Source organism: Stenella coeruleoalba (genome assembly GCF_951394435.1).
Source record: "Stenella coeruleoalba genome assembly, chromosome: 10".
Taxonomy (NCBI): domain Eukaryota; kingdom Metazoa; phylum Chordata; class Mammalia; order Artiodactyla; family Delphinidae; genus Stenella; species Stenella coeruleoalba.
The window spans coordinates 35633058-35653594 of NC_137156.1; the positions used below are offsets into that span (position 1 = coordinate 35633058).

The following is a 20537-nucleotide window of genomic DNA, read 5'->3' on the forward strand; positions in this document are numbered from 1 at the left end:
ACCACACCTAGGTACAAGGGAGGCTGGGAAATGTAGTCTTTATTCTGCATGGCTTTGTGGCCAAATAACACTTGGGACTTCTTACTGGGGAAAAGGGGAGAATGGATATCAGCGGACAACCAGGGGACTCTGTACTGTCACACCATGGAGGAAGTGCACAACGCTGGGCGTCAAGGAAGGGCTGGCTGATTTGACTGCCCACCTAACTCTCCAACCTGACTTCTCCACTACTCCTCCACTCAACTACAGCAGGAAGTTGCCCTGTTTCCTTCCTTTAGCAAAGTAGACTGAGTCCTCCTTCACTCGTCTAGTGAGCCTCCATCCAATCTCCTTGTCTCTGGGTGGGAACTTAAGCCAGAGGCATTCGTCCTTTCTGGCTCTGCTTTATGTCCAAAGGCAGGAGTCAGTTACGTGATGTGAATTAGGAGAAACAATTAGACGCTCCCAGCCTTGCAGTCTCTCCTAACACCATTCCCACAAATCAGGGGATAATGCCTAAGATTTCATTAGGGACCCTGTTCCTTGGTTAAGCAGTGCAGAATTCTCAATTCACCTAATCAGCTATTCATATTTTAACCACTGATTAATATTTTAACCATTTATTTGATCTTTGAAAGTGTGGCAGCAAGAATAGGCTTAGGAAAGGTTACGTCTGGAAGAGGATCCAGAGATCGCCTTGCTCCCAGACTCCCTTCCCATGTACATGGGAGGCAACCGAGGGTGGTAGGAGAGATGTAGACAGCTGTGGCCACACTGTGGCAGGGGCGGCTTCCTCTCAGCTTTAACTTCACTCTGATCTCCTGATTATCAGAACGATTTTTTTCACCCTACCTGAGGCTGGTGGAGTTAGGGTCTCAAGGGGAGCACTTGCTTGCTGGGACTAAACCCTGGGGGTTGCAGGAGAAACATAAAACTCACTGCCTCGACTAAGCACTGATTTGCTTTTCCCCTTCATAGCAGGAAGGTGTGAGTCCCTTCCTCCAAGTCGGCAACCCCCCTGAATCCTGAGGCCAAGTGATGGTGCAAGTCGAAAAGCGATTCACAGTCCCCCACTGGGACCAGTGTGAAGGGCACCACTCAGGAGCAACCAGCCCCCGATCTCTCACCTGCTTGTGCTTTAACTCTGGGAGCACTCTGACCTTTGACACATCAGGGCAGAGAACCCCACCCCGAAATTCTAGGGGGAGCTCCCCATTCTCTCTCCGTTGAACGTTTGATAATAAAGTGACTCTGCCTACTGGTTGGCTACAGCCCCTGTACATGTTGTCGATTGGCTCTCCTGGAGAGCTAGGTGAGTCCTAGGGTCCAGAGACTGACAATATTGACAAAACACTCGGACAGCCCAGAGGGACCAGCGGTCCCTGACTAGGAGGGGGACTCTGGGCAAGTCACCTAAACACCTTTCTGAGCCTCCCTTGCCTCATCTGTAAAATAGGGATAATTACCACACCCCTAGGGTGGGGGGGAGGATGAGAGGGTTAAACCATGAAACGATGGGCATGAAATTAACACTCAGCAAATGTTCACCATTAGATGGTGATAGACGATAATGACGTCATCTACATTTCAAGGGCTAAAGAGTAAGAATTCTTGAAGCCAAATTCAAGTCTTTGGCCTTCTGAGAAGTTCACAGAAAAATATAGGTTTAAGGACACACTTTCTCAAGACCCTGTCATCCCAGGTCCCCAGTTAGTTCAGGTGGAAGAAGGCATCACCAGACAGGGACAGCTGTGCCTATAGCAGTGCTTTGGTCAGGTCTGGGAAAAGAAGAGAGACTGAAGGTGAGGCTTCACAGAGGAGAGGCGGCTTGCTGAGGCCATGGGCAGGGCCAGGATGGGACCCAGGTCACAGAACTCCTACACCAGGCTCTTCCTGCTGTGTGAGTCAGTCCCTGGGAGCCAGGGCGCTCCCATTCCAACATGAAGAAGGACCACATTAGGAATGCAGAGAGCAAATCCCAGGGTAATGGAGCCTGATGTTTGTAATAAAAATTTAAATGTGCCGTCCTGGTAGCAATGGAGACTTTTATCTGATCAGCCTGTCAGCGCTTACTGAAGACTGGGCTGTGTAAATGGCAAAAGCAAATTGAATTCATATTTACTGCCCTTGATTCTGTGGGGTTTATTGTTTCCAGTGGATTCATCTCTCTCTCCTCTCTCTCCTCTTCCTTCTTTTTCCTCCCTGTTCTTACACTTACAAGTGGTTGTTTTTTTGTTTGTTCGTTTTGGGGTTTTTTTTTTTTTGTGGTACGCGGGCCTCTCACTGCTGTGGCCTCTCCCGCTGCGGAGCACAGGCTCTGGACGCGCAGGCTCAGCGGCCATGGCTCACGGGCCCAGCCGCTCCGCGGCATGTGGGATCTTCCCGGACCGGGGCACGAACCCGTGTCCCCTGCATCGGCAGGCGGACTCTCAACCGCTGCGCCACCAGGGAAGCCCTACAAGTGGTTTTATTACCCAACAACCCACTGGGAAAGTTGACAAGAGAGAAGGCTGCTCGCTCCGTGTGCAGATTACTGTCCAGCTGCTCCTGCAGGTGCACTCCCCACCTTTATCTGCCCTGCCTGTGCCCCGGGAGGCTGGCCTGTGTGGACCACTTCCTGCAGGCTCCTTTGTCCTCTAGCTTCCTGGGTTTGGCGACTGGGAGGCCCAGGAGGAGGTGAGAGGCGGGAGGAGAGAGAGGGGACCGTCTCCTTGGCCAGCTCCCTCCCAGGCTGTAGTTGGTCAGCGGGTTGTATCCACCCCTATCCCGCTCCGACGTCCTGGGAGCTGCCCTCTGCCTTCAACCCTTCAGGCCTAGGGATGAAAAGGTTTGAAAAGGCTCCCTCTGTTGCCAGCCCCTGGCGGCCACATCACCCCTCTCGGGTTCCCCTAACCCTGCCCACACTTCTGTAAATAGTCTAAACTTCCTTCACTAAACTCCCTTCAGGTATCCCTTCAGTTCTTTCATCTGTTCCTCCCCGACTCGTGACGTTTCTCTGTCCCTTCCGTCCAGAATTGGGAGGACACAGGAAGATACTTTTTACGAAGTGGGAGGAAGCCTGGGGCGCTGGAGCTAGAGCTGGTCTATGAGGAGGAGTTTGCCCGGGCGTAGAGCGGGCATCAGGCCTGGCACCCTGCACCCCACCCCCGAGGGGCTGGGCAGCCCTGCCTCACCACCCCTCCTGGCCCTTCGGTGCTGCTCGGCCGGGGCATGGGACACGGGACAGCGCGTCACAGGACCCCACAGATAGGCCTTTTCCCTAGTGTGACGTTTTCGCATGACGCACGTCTACTGAGGGAATTTGTGGGAACTCTATAAAACATCAAAGGTAGCCCCGACTGAAAAGTCCTCTTGCTTTGGTGTCACCTTGTAAGTCTAGGTTGGCCAACAGGTGATGAGGATTCTGTTTCAAGGCCAAAGAAAGACCTGACCTTGCAGGTGCAACATGGGAATCTTTGTCTGTGACTGTGTCCCCCGCTGCAGGAGCGCCCTCCCCGCCACCCACAAACAGGCAGATAAACTCCCATCAGGCCAATCTGATTGTCTAAATTCTTTTTCTTTTAATAATCAGAGGTGTTACTAGGAGTCCAAGATTAAATATACCACGCTTGACGTGGCGCCAGATGCATAACAACAGGGAAGGGTAATAACCACAGGCCTGTGCAACGAGACGTCACCCTGCTCAGAGCAGCCTGTGAGCTTCAGTGATATTGCGCTGGGGGCCGCCCCTGCTGAGGCTCAGCTGTGGACTTGCGGGGAAGGGCTGCTTCAGGGAGGCCTGGCCCTCACCTGGGATTCCCAGGGTGGGGTAAGGAGAGGGGTCTGTGAGGAGCAGGACACTGCTGATATTAGCCTCAGATCCCAGAGGAAGAACTGTGGGCAGATGCTAGCCACGGCCCCGCCCTCAGGGAGCCCCGGTGTGAGGGGAGACGCGGCCCCGCCCTCAGGGAGCCCCGGTCTGAGGGGAGACACGGCCCCGCCCTCAGGGAGCGAGGGGAGACGCGGCCCCGCCCTCAGGGAGTCCCAGTCGGCTGAGGGAGATCCAACCCCTACCTCTATTGACCTTCAAGTGTGATACCCTCGTCAGATGTTAACCCAGAATTAATTTGTCTAGCCGGACTAAACTTCAGTGCTCTCCAGCCATTGCCTAGCCCGTAGCCTGGCTGGCTTGAAGAAGAAAAGCCAATTTCCATTTTAGCCTGCGCCAAACGTAATGAGGAGAGTACATCACAGAGTGAACATCCCCGGCCGAATGGAAATGGGCTTTGGATTCTCTGGCGCTTTGAGTTATCCACCCCGCTTCTCCCTCCGTCACCAGGGTCCTAGGGGGGACCACGCACTCTGCTCCCTTGAGGGTGGGGAACAGAGAGAGGCCGGGGTGCTTGGCGGCGGGTGCCCTTGGTTTAGAGCAGGCGAAGATGAAGGGGCTGAAATGGCGAAGACGGGTCCTCGGCTGTGAATCTGCTGGGGAAGACCCTGGGAGAGGGAGAAAGGACCGGAAAGGCCGAGTGGGCCGCAGACGCATCCCTGGGTATCCGCGTTCCCCGCATTCCACCTCTGAGGTAAGAAGGCGGTGCCCCGCCCAGGTGCCCAGAGCCGGAGCCTCGCTCGCTTGAGGCCCCAGGTGATAGAATCTAAAAGATGCTCGAAACGGGCCCGGGGTTACTGCAGAGAAAAGTCCTGAGAGTCATGACTGAATCAAAGCCGAGGCCTCTCTGTGTGAAAGCTGAGCCCTCACACGCCCTCAGCTGAGGGCCGGATGGAGAGGCCTGAAGCGATGCTGAGGGCCGCCGGCCCCGCAGGCTGTCTGTGTCCCCCAAGCGGGGACCGATCCCAGGCGGCCATGGAGATGCGCGCGCTTGCGGTTGACAACGCAGCCACGAAACAGCACTTGTTCCCATCAAAGCTGAACAGATCCGCTGGCCGCCCCTCCCGCACACACCCGCCCCTCACAGGCCGCCTCACGCACAGCCAGGCCCTGCTTCACCCACACAGCCCGCCATTCGCCAGACCCGCGGCTTCCCTCAGTCGTCGCCTCCGTCCGGGGGGCGCCGCTCGCGCACCCACGGAGGCGCCTCCGGCACGTTCGGCCGGGCGCCCGCCCCCGCGCACACACGCCTCTGCGCCCGTGCTCCACGCCATCCACACGCGATCACGCGTCCACGCACCGGCTCGCACGTGTTGGGTAGAAGCCATTTTCCATTCAGCTCTCGATACCTACCATGTGTGCGGGGGCGAAGGTCTCTTTCCTTCCGTAAGTGGCCTGTTGGCGTTGGTCATCGACGAGAACGTGCATGGCTTTCCCATCATTTCTGATGCCCACGTATCTGACGTTTGCACAACGGCCCAGGCTCGCCGGGTACCTTATAGCGGGAGAGTTGTAAGAAGTGTGCCCTGGGCTGCATTCCCCAGAAGCGGGCTTGAAACACGGATTTGAGCGCAAGTGGCTTGTTTGGCCCGTGATCGCGGGCCACCCGGGTAGAGGAAGAGGGATGGGAGGGGACGAGGGGAGGGGAGGCAGCCAGTAACAGGGCGCGTTAGAAGCAGGTGACTGCGAAGGGCCACTGCGGCCCGGTCTCACTGGGGACCCGTGGGAGACGGTGCAGAACGTGCTTCGGAGTCGGTCCTCCCAACCGGGAGGAAGCTGAGGTCCTCAGCTTCCACCCCCCTCACTGGCCTCGGCTGGGGGGCTGTTCTCCGGGGCGTGAACGCGCCAGCCCGCCTGGCCTGCCCCGGACGGGGGCGCGCACGCTCCTGCCGTAGGAAGGCGTGTGCGGGGTCGCAGGGCCAAGGTGTACGGCTCTTCATGCTGCAGCTCTCGGTCATTCATTCGGTCATTCATTCTGTCATCAAACATGTCCCTGGTGCCTGCTCTGTGCTGAGTACTGGGCTTGCTACTGGGGATTCAGAGCCGAACAAAATACCAAGAAGGGGTTCCCGGGTGAATAGGGTAGAAAACAGGGAAACACGTAACTACACTGCAACGGAATCAAAGCTATCGTGGATGCGCTAACACGGAGGCATCGTGCTGTCGCTGAGAGCAGACAGGAAGCAGTTCTGAGCTTAGCAACTTACTTATGAGAAGAGCTGCTTACCTTGCACAATAGAAGTTTAAACAGAGCCTAAGTGGGCTCATTCTGCCCTTGCAGGTTCTAGACTTCGTTTCCCTTTTCTTTCCTGTCACCTCTGCTATCTAAGACCAGGCTTTTGAGCTAGTTTATGAAGAAGTCCCAGGATTTGGGTTGTGGCCTCTGTCTCCCGGCTTTGCCTGGGGACAGCACAGGGAATGTTTCTGCCCATCCCGTGTGGGAGTCTTTCTGCAGCCACGGAGCTAAGAGCTTCCAAGGCCAGCTTCCTGGCTTTCTCTGTCTCTGCCTCTCAGTCTCTCTCTCCTTCTCTCCCTCTCCCTTCAAACTAGTCTGTGACTCCAGCATCGACATAGAAGCTGCCTGTGGTCAAAAGCTAGGCCTCCCCCATCAGACTGGGAGCTCTCGGAGGTCAGGAGCTCTCTCCCTCTCCAACACGTTCGTTGAACTTGCCCCCATCCCCTCTTTCTCGAGATTCTAGACGGATTCCTGTGCAAAGCAGCATCAGGGAGGGGGATGGAGAATAACAGTTCTCTGATGCTAACTCATTTCTCTTACCCTTAGAAGAAGCCCCAGACTGTTACTTCCTAAGGGCCTGAGAGGTGGAGGTGCTGGCGATGGGGCAAGGACAGGGGCTGGAAGCCTCAAACCGGAACCACGCACCGCGCTAGAGGCAGGGTCGCCACCTGACAACTCCTAGATCAGAGAAGCAGCCCCTTCAGGAAACCCATGTCTGGAAATCAAGCGTCCTTTTCTGGTCCCCTGACTCCCGTGCAGGTCCCTTCAGGTCTCGCCTCGAGTGGTGCGATGTACTCTGAGAGGGCAAGTCTGGAAAGAAGACGCAGGCGGCTGCCTCTCCCGGCAGATACGAGCCCCTCCCCCTCTTATTAATTCACACTTTCCTGTCGGCCTGGAGCACCCTGGAGGGGCTCTTTTCACCTGAAGCAGAGACAGGCCTCTTACTTGATTTGCAGGCTCCAGGGGCGGGTGGCTCCTCGGCTGGTTGCTAAGGTATCTTTTAAATGGAAATGGGGTGGAGAGATATCACATATATCGTGCCAGCCATCTGCTAAATGCTGCCTCTTCTGTCTGGAGCAGCTCGAGGTGGTTCTGGCAGGAAGGCAGGGCCAGGGGCTGGGGGAAGGGCGAGGAAAGTCTGTGGTCTCCACATCAAGTGAAGGAACAGGAACTTTGCTTTTGTGCTGCCCTGTCTGCCGTGTCCCTTAGTTTTCCCCTTTCTGTCCTCATCGTTCTGTTTTTCCTTTGGTTTTAAATATAAAATCCCATCTGGAGATTCTGATTACAAACCACCAGCCTAGTTCCACAACTCTATATTCATTGCCAGTATATTTAATTGTGTGCGTGCGTGCGTGCGTGTGTATGTGTGTGACTCACTACCATCGGGCCTGGCGGGTGGGTCTTTCTGAGCCAATTAGGCCTCAGCTTCTGAGAACACCAGCAGCGTTCCTTCCAGGCCCATCCCCAAGCAGGAAACACAAGTGCCCAAATTTAGTTGAACAGCTGGGTTGTCGCAGGTTACTAAGCAGTCTCATGGTAGAGGCAGCCGGTTTCTACGTACACCAGGCCCATGGAAGCCTCTAGAGGGGCCTCTTCTACTCTCAGGGCGGCCTGGAGCCAGACTATCTGGAGTTCAAATCATGATTCTTCTCAGGGGAGATGGGAGAGTTTGGGCAGGTCCAAGTCTCTTTGAACCTCACTTCCTGATGGTTAAAACAGGGGTAGCAATACTCAGGCCATGAGATACGGTAGATCAGGTTGCTCACTGCACAAGGCTGTTCAGCTAAGGAGGACTCCAGACGCCCGGTGGAGACACCTCTTTGCAATCACACTGGAGCATCTTAATGGACTAGTGGCAGCACTCACCTTGCAGAGTTGTTGTGAAAACCGCGTCCAGAAACCTAGGGAGGAAGGGAGGAGAACTGTTCCTACCCTGGGCAAACTCCCAGAGACATGCTGATTCTCTCAGGCACTGCAGGGCCAGGGGAGACTGTTTCTCTTCCTCTCCCGCTCATCGCCTGGTCCCTCTGGCAACTTCCCTGCCTCGCCCCTCCCCTCCCCCCAGTCCTGGCTCATAGACATTCTGAGCAGACAAGCTTCTGCTCCTCTGCGGATGGATTCCTCCCATGAAGGCTGATTCTGACATTTGATACCAGCATCCATTTCATAGCCTCGCTTCTGATCCCCACGCACCTCTCTCAGCTTTGGCCCCTCCTGCCTGCTTTCATCTGCTTCTTTGTTCCTCATACCAGCCTTCTACTCCTAATCCGCCACCTCTCCGTGGTCCCCTCCACCACCTACACCATTCCAAGATGCTTAGAGGGACCTGGGTTGCTCCTTCTAGCATTTGTTCAAATCTCCACTCAAAAGAGGGATCCTCCCCACCACCCCCCCAGGTGTGCGCTAGTTGCCTGTTACCTACCCCGTTCCCCTCACCTCCCTCCCAACTTGGGGTTTAAGCTGCCTTTTGTTGGCTGTAAGAGTAATAAGTGACGGTTCTCAGAATACAATTTTAATTAAGATTCAATAGTCACTTCTCTGTCAGTAAGCTTCCATGCTGATTACTTAAAATATATTTACCCAGCTCTATTATGTCACAGATTTGAATTCATTAGATGTTTGTTAATCCTCAACAAACTCTTTTTTAAAATGTGGTTTGTTTAGCATAGCATAATTTACAGGGGTAAAACTGTTTGAAACCATGAGCCGCATGCAGGGAGTGCATCCCAAAGTGTCCGGATCATTCCTGCTTGCTGCCACTGCCGTCGCTCTCTGCCGGAGGGCAGGCGACACAGGCAGGGATGGAAAGGCCCACGGATGCCGTAGGACAGGGCAGTCAGTCCGTATCTCACTGATGCCGCCCATGCTGGTCAGCCTTCCAGGACACAGGGCAGGGTCAGAGAGGGAGGAGAAAGAGGATCTGGAGGGACAGTGGAAGATACCCCCACAGGCCACCAACAGCCTCGGCTCTGGACTCAGATGCACTTGACAATGATTATTACCATTTCCTGTGTGTGCAGCGATGGGAAGATGTTGGAAAGTGCTGCTGAGCCTTAGAAACTGCGGTGTCTACTGACAAGAGCTCATGAGGAGGATGCCCTTCTCAAGGGGCCAGAGGCTTTCAGAACCCTACCCCCACCCCATAAACATACACATGCACATGGACACAGGCACGTGTGCACACAGCCACCTGCAGCTTAACTAGCAAGGGACCTCCTTGGGTGTGGCTATCCCTGGGTCCCCAGTGGGTGTAGGAGATACCACTCACCTCTCCTTGAGCAGATGAAGGGGCCAGAGACCGCTTGGAAGCACACGGATGGCTGGCAGAAGATACTTCTGAAGCTTCTGCGTGACCAGGCCACTCCACGAAGATGGTTTTCTCAGCTGATTAGCCAAGTGAGCCCTGGGCAGAGCTGATACAGAACTCAGAACCTCAGTGACAATGCCAGCAGCTCCCTTGGCCCAGCACCACATTTTATTCATTCACTCATTCGATACTGATTGGGCACTTACTACACGTCGGGTGTGGTACTGGGTGACGGGTGGACAGGGTAGATAAATTCCCTGCCTTGTGGAGTTTCCAGCCTAGGGAGACAGATATGTAAGTGATTAAGGAACTGTATAAGTGTGGTGAGCAATACGTAGGACAAGTATAGGCTGCTGAGGGGTCCACAGCGGGAAGGTCTGTTTTGGTCTAGGTTTTGGAGAGGCTTCCTGGAGCAGGTGACATTTAAGCTGAGCCTGGAGGTGGGCTAGGAGCTTGGGCAGGCAGGAGTGGAGGTGAGAGAGAAGCCGGGACGAGAGCAGGGCTTGGAGGAAGTCCCGGAGGAAGATCAAGCCTGGCAATTATAAGTGAGAGCGGTTGAGTGTCGTCGAAGCAAGAAGAACAAAGGAAGAAAGAGTCGTGAGAAAGAAAGTGGAAAAATGGGCAGAACCAGCTCTTGCAAAGACTTGTCCTTGTGCTAAACATAAGAGGGTCAAGGCAGATGGAAAAGATTCCTGTTTGCTTTATCAGGACCCAGCTAAGTATGGACCTAGAAGGCCATGCATTTGGGCATGGAGAAGGTGGCACAAAAGCTTCCACATGTAGACACCTCTGGGATGGCTGTGCCTGGTGGGACCTGGGTCAGGGCAGGCTGGTACCCCTCAAGGAGGAGATGGGCGAAAGCAGGGACTGGAAGGGTGGGCTCTTGCTTATGGGAGCTCAGAGCAGAGCTGCATGGAAATAGGCACGTTGACAAAGGCTTTTAATGAGGGTGACCATAATGAAGAAGATGTAAAGAAAAGAAAATCCTCTGGAACAGAGGTAGCAAACTTTTTCTGTAAAGGGCAAGACAGCAAATATTTTAGGCTTTTGCTGGCCATATTCTGTCTGCTGCAACTACTTACTTCCACCATTGTAGCATGAAAAAAGACATAGACCGTATGCAAACATGAGCATGGCCATGTTCTAATAAAGCTTTATTTACAAATACGGGTGGCAGGCTGGATTTGGCCCTTGGGCTACAGTTGGCTAACACCTGCTCTAACGGTGCCGTCCATTGTGGAAGCCTATAGTCACATAAGGCTATTGAGCATTTGAAATGTGCTCCAAGTGTTAAATACACTTGGATTTTGAAGACTTAGTACAAATAAAAGAATGTTGAACATCTCATTCATAACTGTTTGTATGGATTACATGTTGAAATAATATTTTGGATATAGTGGGTTAAGTAAAATACATGATCAAAATTGATTTCACTTGTTTCTTTTCACTTTTTTAATATGGCCGTGTAATTTAAATGTAATTTAATATGTAATTTAAAATTATATTCGTGGCTCGTATTATGTTTCTATCGGACAGTGCTGTTCAGGAATAACACTCACTACAGATAAAATGCAGAGTAAATCTCACCCTGAGGGGTTTCAGGTCGGAGATTTACCCTTAAAGAGACACAGTGATGGAACTCAAATCTTCACAATAAAGTCATATCTGATTGGAATAGGTTTTTAAATTTACTATGTATCTTTTTTTTATCAGCTGGTTGTTTTGTCTGCATCTGTGCTCCTTAAACTGGGAGCAATAGAGCTCTACTTCCTCAAGGCATTAATAGTTGTTATGCAAAAAAAATAGGAGTATATTTAGCTTAAAAAAAGGAGCAGTGCAGGATTAAACATTAATTCATATTTCTTTACTGCCACAGAATTTCTCAACACTTCTACGAACTTGCTAGTGCAGCGAGAGCTTTTGAAAGGGTGAGCGAGAGTGGGCTGTGCTTCCCAATGCAGTGGCCTTAGGAGCCTTCCTTGCAGAACCCTAATTAGCACTCCTAGAAGGCAAATCGAGAGCTGTTGGTCTGCGTGATGCTACACGGCCAGCGTGCAATGATTTTCCAAAAGTCCAGCTCAGTTGATGTTCTTAGTACTACATAAATAGAGCCACATGGAATAATGATGAAACTGTAGGATTTGGAGATTCAAAGACCTGATCCAAAGCCCTGTTCCTTCCTTCCCTGGATAGTCATTCTCACAAAGGCAGCTACTGTGCAACAGGCAGTGCTATAGGCCTTTTATTCAGTGGTGAATAAAAACAAGTCCCAACCGTTTGGGGCCTTTTTGCCAGTGCAGAACACAAACAATAACAAGACACTTAGGTGAAACATATAGTAACTTAGATAGTGATCAATTCCAAGGAGAAAATGCAGGGCAAGGAAGAGGGATGTGCACAGAGGGTAGGGCCTTGGTGAGAAGGTGACTTTTGCATAAGGACCTGAAGAAGGCTCTTAGGCCATGGACAAGTCCTCATCTATATACACAGATAAGCCCTTCCCCATGAAGTGTGTTCCTGAAGCCCAGATGAGGTGATGTATATGAAGGTCTGGGCAGGGGACCCAGCACATACTAAGTGCTCAGAAGAGGTCCATGCCTTGGCTTCCCACCCCACCCCCTTCTTCACCTCCCTGAACTCCCAGAGATTCACCCACTATGTGGATTCTCCATGGTGAAGAACTTACCCAAAGCCAGTTCCCCACTAACACTGGCATCTCCCAGCTCTCTGACAGCTCTCTGACAGCTCTCTCCTTGTCCATGTTCTTGTTCTTAGGGAATGCTGGTCCAATTTGATTTCATGCTGAGCCTAATCCAATTAAGAAGGCAAAACCACTTCAAAATCCAGCCATAAAACACTTTTCAAATCCAATGATTATTCGACGAACCACTGGTATGGAATTATCCATCCATGCATCCATCCAACAAATATTTATTGAGCATCTACTATGTTCCAGGCACTGTGCTAGATGTGCAGGTTATAGCAATTAACAAAATAGACAAAAGTACCTGCCCTCATGGAACTGACATTCTAGTGAGGGAGATAGAAAATATTCCATAAACATAATTAATAAGTAATTAAATAGTCTGTTCCAAGGTGATAAGAGCTAAGGAGAAAGGAAAAAGTGGAATTGTATTGGAGGGACTGGTTGAAGAGATTACACCTGCGTGAGCAGATGCTACTCTACTGCTCCCCAAGGCGGGGGGTGGGTGTGAGGGAGGAAGCTCTGGGCCTGGGCTTTAGGAAGTCGCCTCCTGACCCTGACCTTGTGTCCCTCCCTTCCAGGCGCCGTGGCCTGAGTGACCAGACCATGGAGACCCTGCTTGGTGGCCTGCTGGCGTTTGTCATGGCGTTTACCGTGGTCGACGCCTGCCCCAAGTACTGTGTCTGCCAGAACCTGTCTGAGTCACTGGGGACCCTGTGCCCCTCCAAGGGGCTGCTCTTCGTACCCCCTGACATCGACCGGCGGACGGTGGAGCTGCGTCTGGGCGGCAACTTTATCATCCACATCGGCCGCCAGGACTTCGCCAACATGACGGGGCTGGTGGACCTGACATTGTCCAGGAACACCATCAGCCACATCCAGCCCTTCTCCTTCCTGGACCTCGAGAGCCTGCGCTCCCTGCACCTCGACAGCAACCGGCTGCCCAGCCTCGGGGAGGACACGCTGCGGGGCCTGGTCAACCTGCAGCACCTCATTGTGAACAACAACCAGCTGGGAGGCATCGCAGACGAGGCCTTCGAGGACTTCCTGCTGACGCTGGAGGATCTGGACCTCTCCTACAACAACCTCCACGGCCTGCCCTGGGGCTCCGTGAGGCGCATGGTCAACCTGCACCAGCTGAGCCTGGACCACAACCTGCTGGACCACATCACCGAGGGCACCTTCACCGACCTGCAGAAACTGGCCCGCCTGGACCTCACCTCCAACCGGCTGCAGAAGCTGCCCCCGGACCCCATCTTCGCCCACTCCCAGGCCTCCGCCCTGACGGCCACGCCCTTCGCTCCGCCCCTGTCCTTTAGTTTTGGGGGAAACCCACTGCACTGTAACTGCGAGCTTCTCTGGCTGCGGAGGCTCGAGCGGGACGATGACCTGGAGACTTGTGGCTCCCCGGGGGGCCTCAAGGGCCGCTACTTCTGGCACGTGCGTGAGGAGGAGTTTGTGTGCGAGCCGCCTCTCATCACCCAGCACACGCACAAGCTGCTGGTCCTGGAGGGCCAGGCGGCCACACTCAAGTGCAAGGCCATCGGGGACCCCAGCCCCCTCATCCACTGGGTGGCCCCCGATGACCGCCTGGTGGGGAACTCCTCCAGGACTGCCGTGTATGACAATGGCACCCTGGACATCCTCATCACCACGTCTCAGGACAGCGGTGCCTTCACCTGCATCGCTGCCAACGCCGCTGGGGAGGCCACGGCCACAGTGGAGGTCTCCATTGTCCAGCTGCCACACCTCAGCAATAGCACCGGCCGCACGGCGTCCCCCAAGTCCCGCCTCTCGGACATCACTGGCTCCAGCAAGACCAGCCGGGGAGGTGGAGGTAGTGGGGGCGGGGAGCCTCCCAAAAGCCCCCCGGAACGGGCTGTGCTGGTGTCCGATGTGACCACCACCTCGGCCCTGGTCAAGTGGTCGGTCAGCAAGTCCGCCCCCCGGGTGAAGATGTACCAGCTGCAGTACAACTGCTCCGACGATGAGGTACTGATTTACAGGTGAGCCCGGGACTGTGGCAACACAGGGAGGTGTCTGGCTGGGCCAGGAGGAAATGATGGGGAGGGTTTTGAGCTGTTCCCACCTATGCCCCACCTCCCCAGAGGTGGCTGTGGGATTCTGGGGACAAACTGCGCCATTTGTGCAGGTGAGAGGAAGTAGAATGAACATTACCTACAAGTTTAAGAAGACGGGACCCCACATGGGCAGCCCAAAGAGAGGTGTATGTCGGAGGACCGTACCTCCCAGGGCCGTGACTGTGGTAGGTGGGCTCGTGGCTGTGAGCCTCAGAACTTTCTGTTTTGAGCCTCAGATGGAGGGCATACAATAACAATGAGCAGAACTCTTGGCCAAAGAATCTGACTCCTTCAAGGAGGGATGAACCTGACCTTCACCTGGACTTGTAGGCAGTCACGGTTAAGGTCAGGAGGTGTAAAATTCAGATCGTCACTCTGCCACTTGGTAGTCATTTAACTCTCTTGCCTTGCCTCAGTTGTCCTCATCTGTAAAATGGGGATAATCTGCACCTGACTTGGTCAGCAGGTAATTGAACTCAATTCAAACTGGCTGAAAAAAAGAAAAAGGGAGAGGTAATGTGTTGGCTCATGTAATTGAAAACTTGGGGACCTGCCTCAGGGTAGATCAAAGGCCCCACAAACATCCTGCATTCTCAATTTCTTAGCTTCCCTAAGTTTCATTTCTCTTCTGGTTTGGCTTCACCCTCAGACAACCTCTTTCCTCTAGGCAGCCCTAGAAGGAGAAGAGCATTCATGTCCCATTTGGTCTCTCAGAAGCCCTGGATGAGCTCTGATTAACCAGAGCAGGTCATGTGAGCCTACTGAATATTAGAGGTGGGACCATCCTGCCCACCTATCCTGACCACTCTGGGTGTCAGTCTCCTCATCTGGAAATGGAGACACTGATGTTCATCTCCTTCTGTGATAATCAAAGGGCCATTTCCTAGGCTGATAGAAAGGGAGATTAAGACTGAAAAGCTGCAACAGAATTGCCTACGTTTTTCGGAGGGAGGGAGGTGCCCACAGATGATGGGTCCAGGCCAAAGGGTCGGGGGCTGACCACAGGTGTGTTTCCTTCTTGGCCAGCCTCAGCTTGTGTTGAACATGACAGACATGGCCTAGAATCTTACAGCTCAAGGAATGCATGGTTTCTTTTGAAATCCTGTGTGTTTTATTGTATGCATTTAAAATGGTTATTCTGAGAGGGGATCCCATATACTTCACCAGACAGTTGAAGCGTCCATGGTACAAGAGAGGTCAAGAACCTTGATCTGTCAATGAGGTTTCTTCCTACTCTGACTTTCTCAGTTGATGAATCGGTCTCTGGATGGGAAGCTGTGGGGAAAGGAAGGCATTTATTCACCAAACGGAGTCCATGAGATGGAGGGTGGGTACACTATGGAAGCTGCAGGAGCCAAGGAACTTCCCTTACCTGGCGTCATATGTGTAGCTTGTCTGGAGAACAGCTTCATTCTCAGGATGTAGAGAAAACAGCATTAGAACTTAACTGAAGTATATGCATGTCATATGTATATATATATATATATGAAATTAAACAATATATGTTATGTATTCATATATATATGAAATTAAACAATCTGCATATATATTTTTCCTACTTATAAAAGTAATAGTCTTTGTAGAAAATTTGGAACATAGACAAAATGATAAAGAGAGAGAAAAACATGACCTGTAATCCCACCACTCAAAATTAACCAGGAGCATTTGGCCTCTAAGTTTTATTTCAGTTCAAAATAATACTTATGATCAATCTAGTGTGTCCTTTTGTTTCTTAATTCTTTCCACTCAACATTGTAGCTTGCTTAGATCCCATGGTATTAAAGTACTTTTCATTTGGCTATACCGTAATTTATTTAATCAGTCTTCTATTGTTGGACATTTAGGTTGTTTCCAGTTTTCAATATTAAAAGTAACGCAGCAAAGAAAAAAAAGTAATGCAGCAATGGATGTATCTTTGTACATAAATACATTTGTGCAACTTCAGTGATTTCCTTAGCATATTTTCTTAAGGGTTGAATCACTGGTTTCACGGGTAAATTATAACCTTTATACATTGCATATAAACATTTATTTATCCTCTCACCGGTGGAAGGTGACAGTGCCCATTTTGACCGCACCTTTGCCAATTATAGAATATATAATTACTTTCATTTTTGCCAATCTCATAGGTGAAAAATGGACCTTGCTTTAATTTGCATTTCTTTGATACCTTGTGAGGTTGACCTTTTGAAAATAAGTATATTTCTTCACTTGTGAATTTATTATATGGTTTCGACTTTGATACAAAGTGTAAAGGCAAAAAGCTACGAGCTCTGAGGTTTGCAGAGGCGCAGGATGAAGGGACATGCGGTTTGTGAGGGGGAGATACTGGCATTAAGGTGGCAGCAAGCCAAGGTGGCCAAGATGGTACCCCTCCCTGGGGGTCTCAGAAACCCTCCGAGGGCCACGGGAGGGATCGGAGGTGTACTTCTGAAGTCACTCAAAGCTGAATTCAAAGTGCTTTTATTTGGTGATTGAGATCCTGGAGACGCTAGCTTTATAGGTAGAAATATAGGCACACCTCAGAGATATTTTGGGTTGGGTTCCAGACCACGCCAAGAAAGTGAATATTGCAATAAAGCGAGTCACATGATTATTTTTGGTTTCCCAGTGCATATAAACGTTATGCTTACACTATAGTGTAGTCTACTGTGTATTACAGCATTATGTCTAAAAAAAGTACAAACTTTAACTAAAAAATACTTTATTGCTAAAAAATGCCAACCATCATCTGAGCCTTCAGTGGGTCATAGTAGTAATGTCAAAGATCACTGATCACAGACACCATAACAAATAGAACAATAATGAAAATGTTTGAAATTTTGCGAGAATTACCAAAATGTGACACAGATATGAAGTGAGCAAATGCTGTTAGAAAAATATCCCCTATAGAATTCCTAAATGCAGCGTTGCCCCAAATCTTCAATTTGTAAAAAACAATATTTGCAAAGTGCAATAAAGCAACGTGCAATAAAATGAAGTAAATGGAAACATCAGAAATCTTAGGGAAAAAATGCAGATAACAATGCAGATTTCCCCTTATTGTGGTCTTGAAGATTAGAAGAGAAGCCGCATGGAAAGCTCTCCAAACAGTGCAGGCACGTAATAGTACGTGTTCAAGGAATACAAATTATTATTATTATTGTTATTAGCAATAGTGATGGTTGTAGTAACAGTAATGGTGAGAGTTGAGACCATTATCTTGTCTGCCATCCTGGGCGAGAAACGGGAAGAGTATGGTTAGATAGGCAATTCAGTCTTTAAGAAGTTGGATTTCCAAAATTTAGAGAAAAAGGACAGCGTGAGTCTGTAGCCCGATAATAGTAACAGCAATCACCAGACAACATTATTGCCAGCTTACTGTGGGTTTCAATGTAGCTTTCCAAGAAGTAAATATCTCATTTAAATCTCCTGGACATACCAAGAAATATGAAAGACCAAGAGAATTAAAACTCTCCCAAGGTTGTGCAGCCAGAACGAGGCAGGACTGATCTGAACACAGGCCTCTGGTTTCAGTGCCTAGACTTAGCCACCATGGCTGTGCTGCCCTCACCCAAACAGTGAAGCTGGCTGTTAGGACAAATGGGAGACTCCAAGAAGGATACAGTGGATTTTTAGAAAGCAAACTGTCCCCATAAGAAAGAAGAGACACCAATGGGCTGCACAGTGGCTCTGTGACACGCTGGGCCTTCAACATCCCTTCAACAGGGATGTGTACAAAAGAGGGGCAGAAAGCCTTCTATCAAAAGATGAATATTAGAGAGGAGCACACACTGTACAGAGGGCAGGGCTCTTAGTCCATGTTCACAGCAGGAAGGACAAATGTGCTGGTTAGGAAGGAGGCTGCAGGAGGACTAGACAAGAGCCACAGGGAAAGCTGCACAGTTTCCAATTGGCCTCCACCTTCCCCGGCAAGAACAGGGCCAGCAATAATGGTACACATCTGCGCTGAGAGCTTACTTGAACCGGGCACTATTCTGAGGGCTCTATGTGTACTAACTCATTGAGTTTTCTCAAAACCCCAGAAGGTGAGAACTATTGTTAGTCCACTTCCCATATAAGAAACTCGCCCAAGGTGTTACATGGAAAGTAGCAGAGACAGAACTGGAATCCAGGCAACATGGGAAGGGCAAGACCAATACTCAAGGAGGAAACCAAGGCCAACACAGACACATCACACGTACCCAAAGGGTCACATTCCAGGACTAGAGGACACTAGCTGAGTTTCCCAAGCCCATGGGGGTGGGCCTGAGACAGCATGGAGGGAAAGAGAAGTGCCCAAGATGGGAAAAGGGTGGATAGTCTCCTTTTGAAGACTAGACCCCATAGAGCATAGGATGCTAGGCTGGGCAGAATTGCTCAACAGATGGCTATAAGCCCTTGGCAAAGAATGCTGGTTGCCAGGACCCAGCATGGGTTTCCAGGGGACAAATCCTGCCCAAGTATTCAGCTGTCTTCAGGGGACACTATGACCCAGTATTTCTTTCTTTTTTTTTTAAATTGAAGTATAGTTGATGTACAATATTACATAATTTACAGGTGTACAACATAGTGATTCACAATTTTTCTTTTTAATAAATTTATTTTATTTATTTATTTTTGGCTGTGTTGGGTCTTCACTGCTGTGCGCGGGCTTTCTCTAGTTGTGGCGAGCAGGGGCTACTCTTCGTTGCGGTGCACGGGCTTCTCATTGCGGTGGCTTCTCTTGTTGCGGAGCACGGGCTCTAGGCACACGGGCTTCAGTAGTTGTGGCACATGGGCTCAGTAGTTGTGGCTCGCGGGCTCTAGAGCGCAGGCTCAGTAGTTGTGGCACATGGGCCCAGTTGCTCTGCGGCACGTGGGATCTTCCAGGACCAGGGCTCGAACCGTGTCCCCTGCATTGGCAGGTGGATTCTTAACCACTGCGCCACCGGGGAAGCCCTGATTCACAATTTTTAAAGGTTATATTCCATTTATAGTTTCTACAAAATACTGGCTATGTTCCCTGTGTTGTACAATATATCATTGCAGCTTGTTTTAAACATAATGGTTTGTACTTCTTAATCTCCTACCCCAATCTTGCCCCTCCCACCCACTGGTAACCACTAGTTTGTTCTCTATATCTGTGAGTCTGTTTCTTTTTTGTTATATTCACTAGTTTGTGACCCAGTAGTTCTTTCAATCTGCCTCCTTGTCATTCACGAGGGCAGCCCTCCTCAGTGACATCCCTCCTGACACAGGATTCTCCACGAGACCCTCACCCCTATGCATCTCCAAGGGGGAAGTGGGCCAGAACCTCTGCGGTGATAGATGCTGTTGGAAAACATCCTAGGAGTTTCTATGGCTGTGACTCACTGCCATAAACAGAGCACATCACAATTGTAAAGGACACTTGACAAAAATCTTACCCTGTGTTTGGGCCAAAATGGAGACGTGTGAACTGGTGAAGTGGACTTGTAACTGGTCAAGTAATCAGGTTGCTTAACAAATTGATGTGAGCATGGGAGAAAGCCTCTGCCTTGTGCCCATACCTGCCCCCATGCTGTACTGCTCAGTATGTTTTCTTATTGACATGGATGATGACACAGAAAATATGTGTTCTCTTTCGGTTCAAAAACTCAACTGCATGAGTTCAAGGTGAGGCACATCTGGGTTGACTGGAGTTTTGTGTGGCATCGGCTCAGAGTTTTAGCTGATCTCAAGGACATCATGGCCGCAAGGTGATGGAGCTGCCAAAAGACTCCTGTAATTTTGGGTTGTGTTAACAGAGGTGAAGTGCTCAGATCATGGGAGGTTACGATTTTAATCACTGAATCATTCAAGCTGGTCGGAGTGGAGCTGTAACACGTTTAATACAGGATGACAGAGTCTCAAGAGATTATCTTTACCAATGGCAATATATCCAGAGATCCGTTGATGAGAATGGGATTCTAGAATCTTGTGAGATGGGCAGAGGTTACCTTGGAGATGACAGGATTTGGGAAAGGAGTCATATATCCCTTAATTTATTCAAAGAATGTATGAGTAGGAGAGAGGAACACACACGCGCACACACACACACACACACACACACATACGAAAGCAGGCACTGACCCATTACAATAAAAAATTTCCAATAGCAGCGTCTGTACCTACCTCTCTCATTGCTCTCCATCTGGCTGCAAAATGATTTGGCTTGTGTCTTTCTTCCTCTCTAGCATGTGCTATTCATACCTACTCATCTGTGGATCCCTAGCTCCTAGTAAGTCCTGGCCTACAACAGCTATTGAGTCAACACCTGGTGAACTGAACAGAATGGAAATGAACATCAGAGCTGCCCAACAGCAGAATAAGCAAGGGCTGCCATAAAGTAGTGAGCTGCCCGTACCAGAAGGGTTCAAGTA

The 20537-nt window shown here is 50.6% G+C and overlaps 1 protein-coding gene across 1 annotated transcript in view; it reads left to right on the forward strand.

Annotated features, from left to right (window-relative positions):
- Positions 1-3845: 3845 nt before the first annotated feature.
- The window catches only part of LRFN2 (leucine rich repeat and fibronectin type III domain containing 2), a gene marked incomplete at its 3' end in the record, with an annotated part of 45356 nt that continues 28664 nt past the window's right edge, over positions 3846-20537 (forward strand). Inside the window, exons 1-2 of the mRNA XM_079934033.1 lie at positions 3846-4541; positions 12676-14100. Coding sequence (XP_079790159.1) covers positions 12701-14100 — 1400 coding nt within the window. The 5' untranslated portion in view covers positions 3846-4541; positions 12676-12700. The remainder of the gene's footprint in view (positions 4542-12675; positions 14101-20537) is intronic.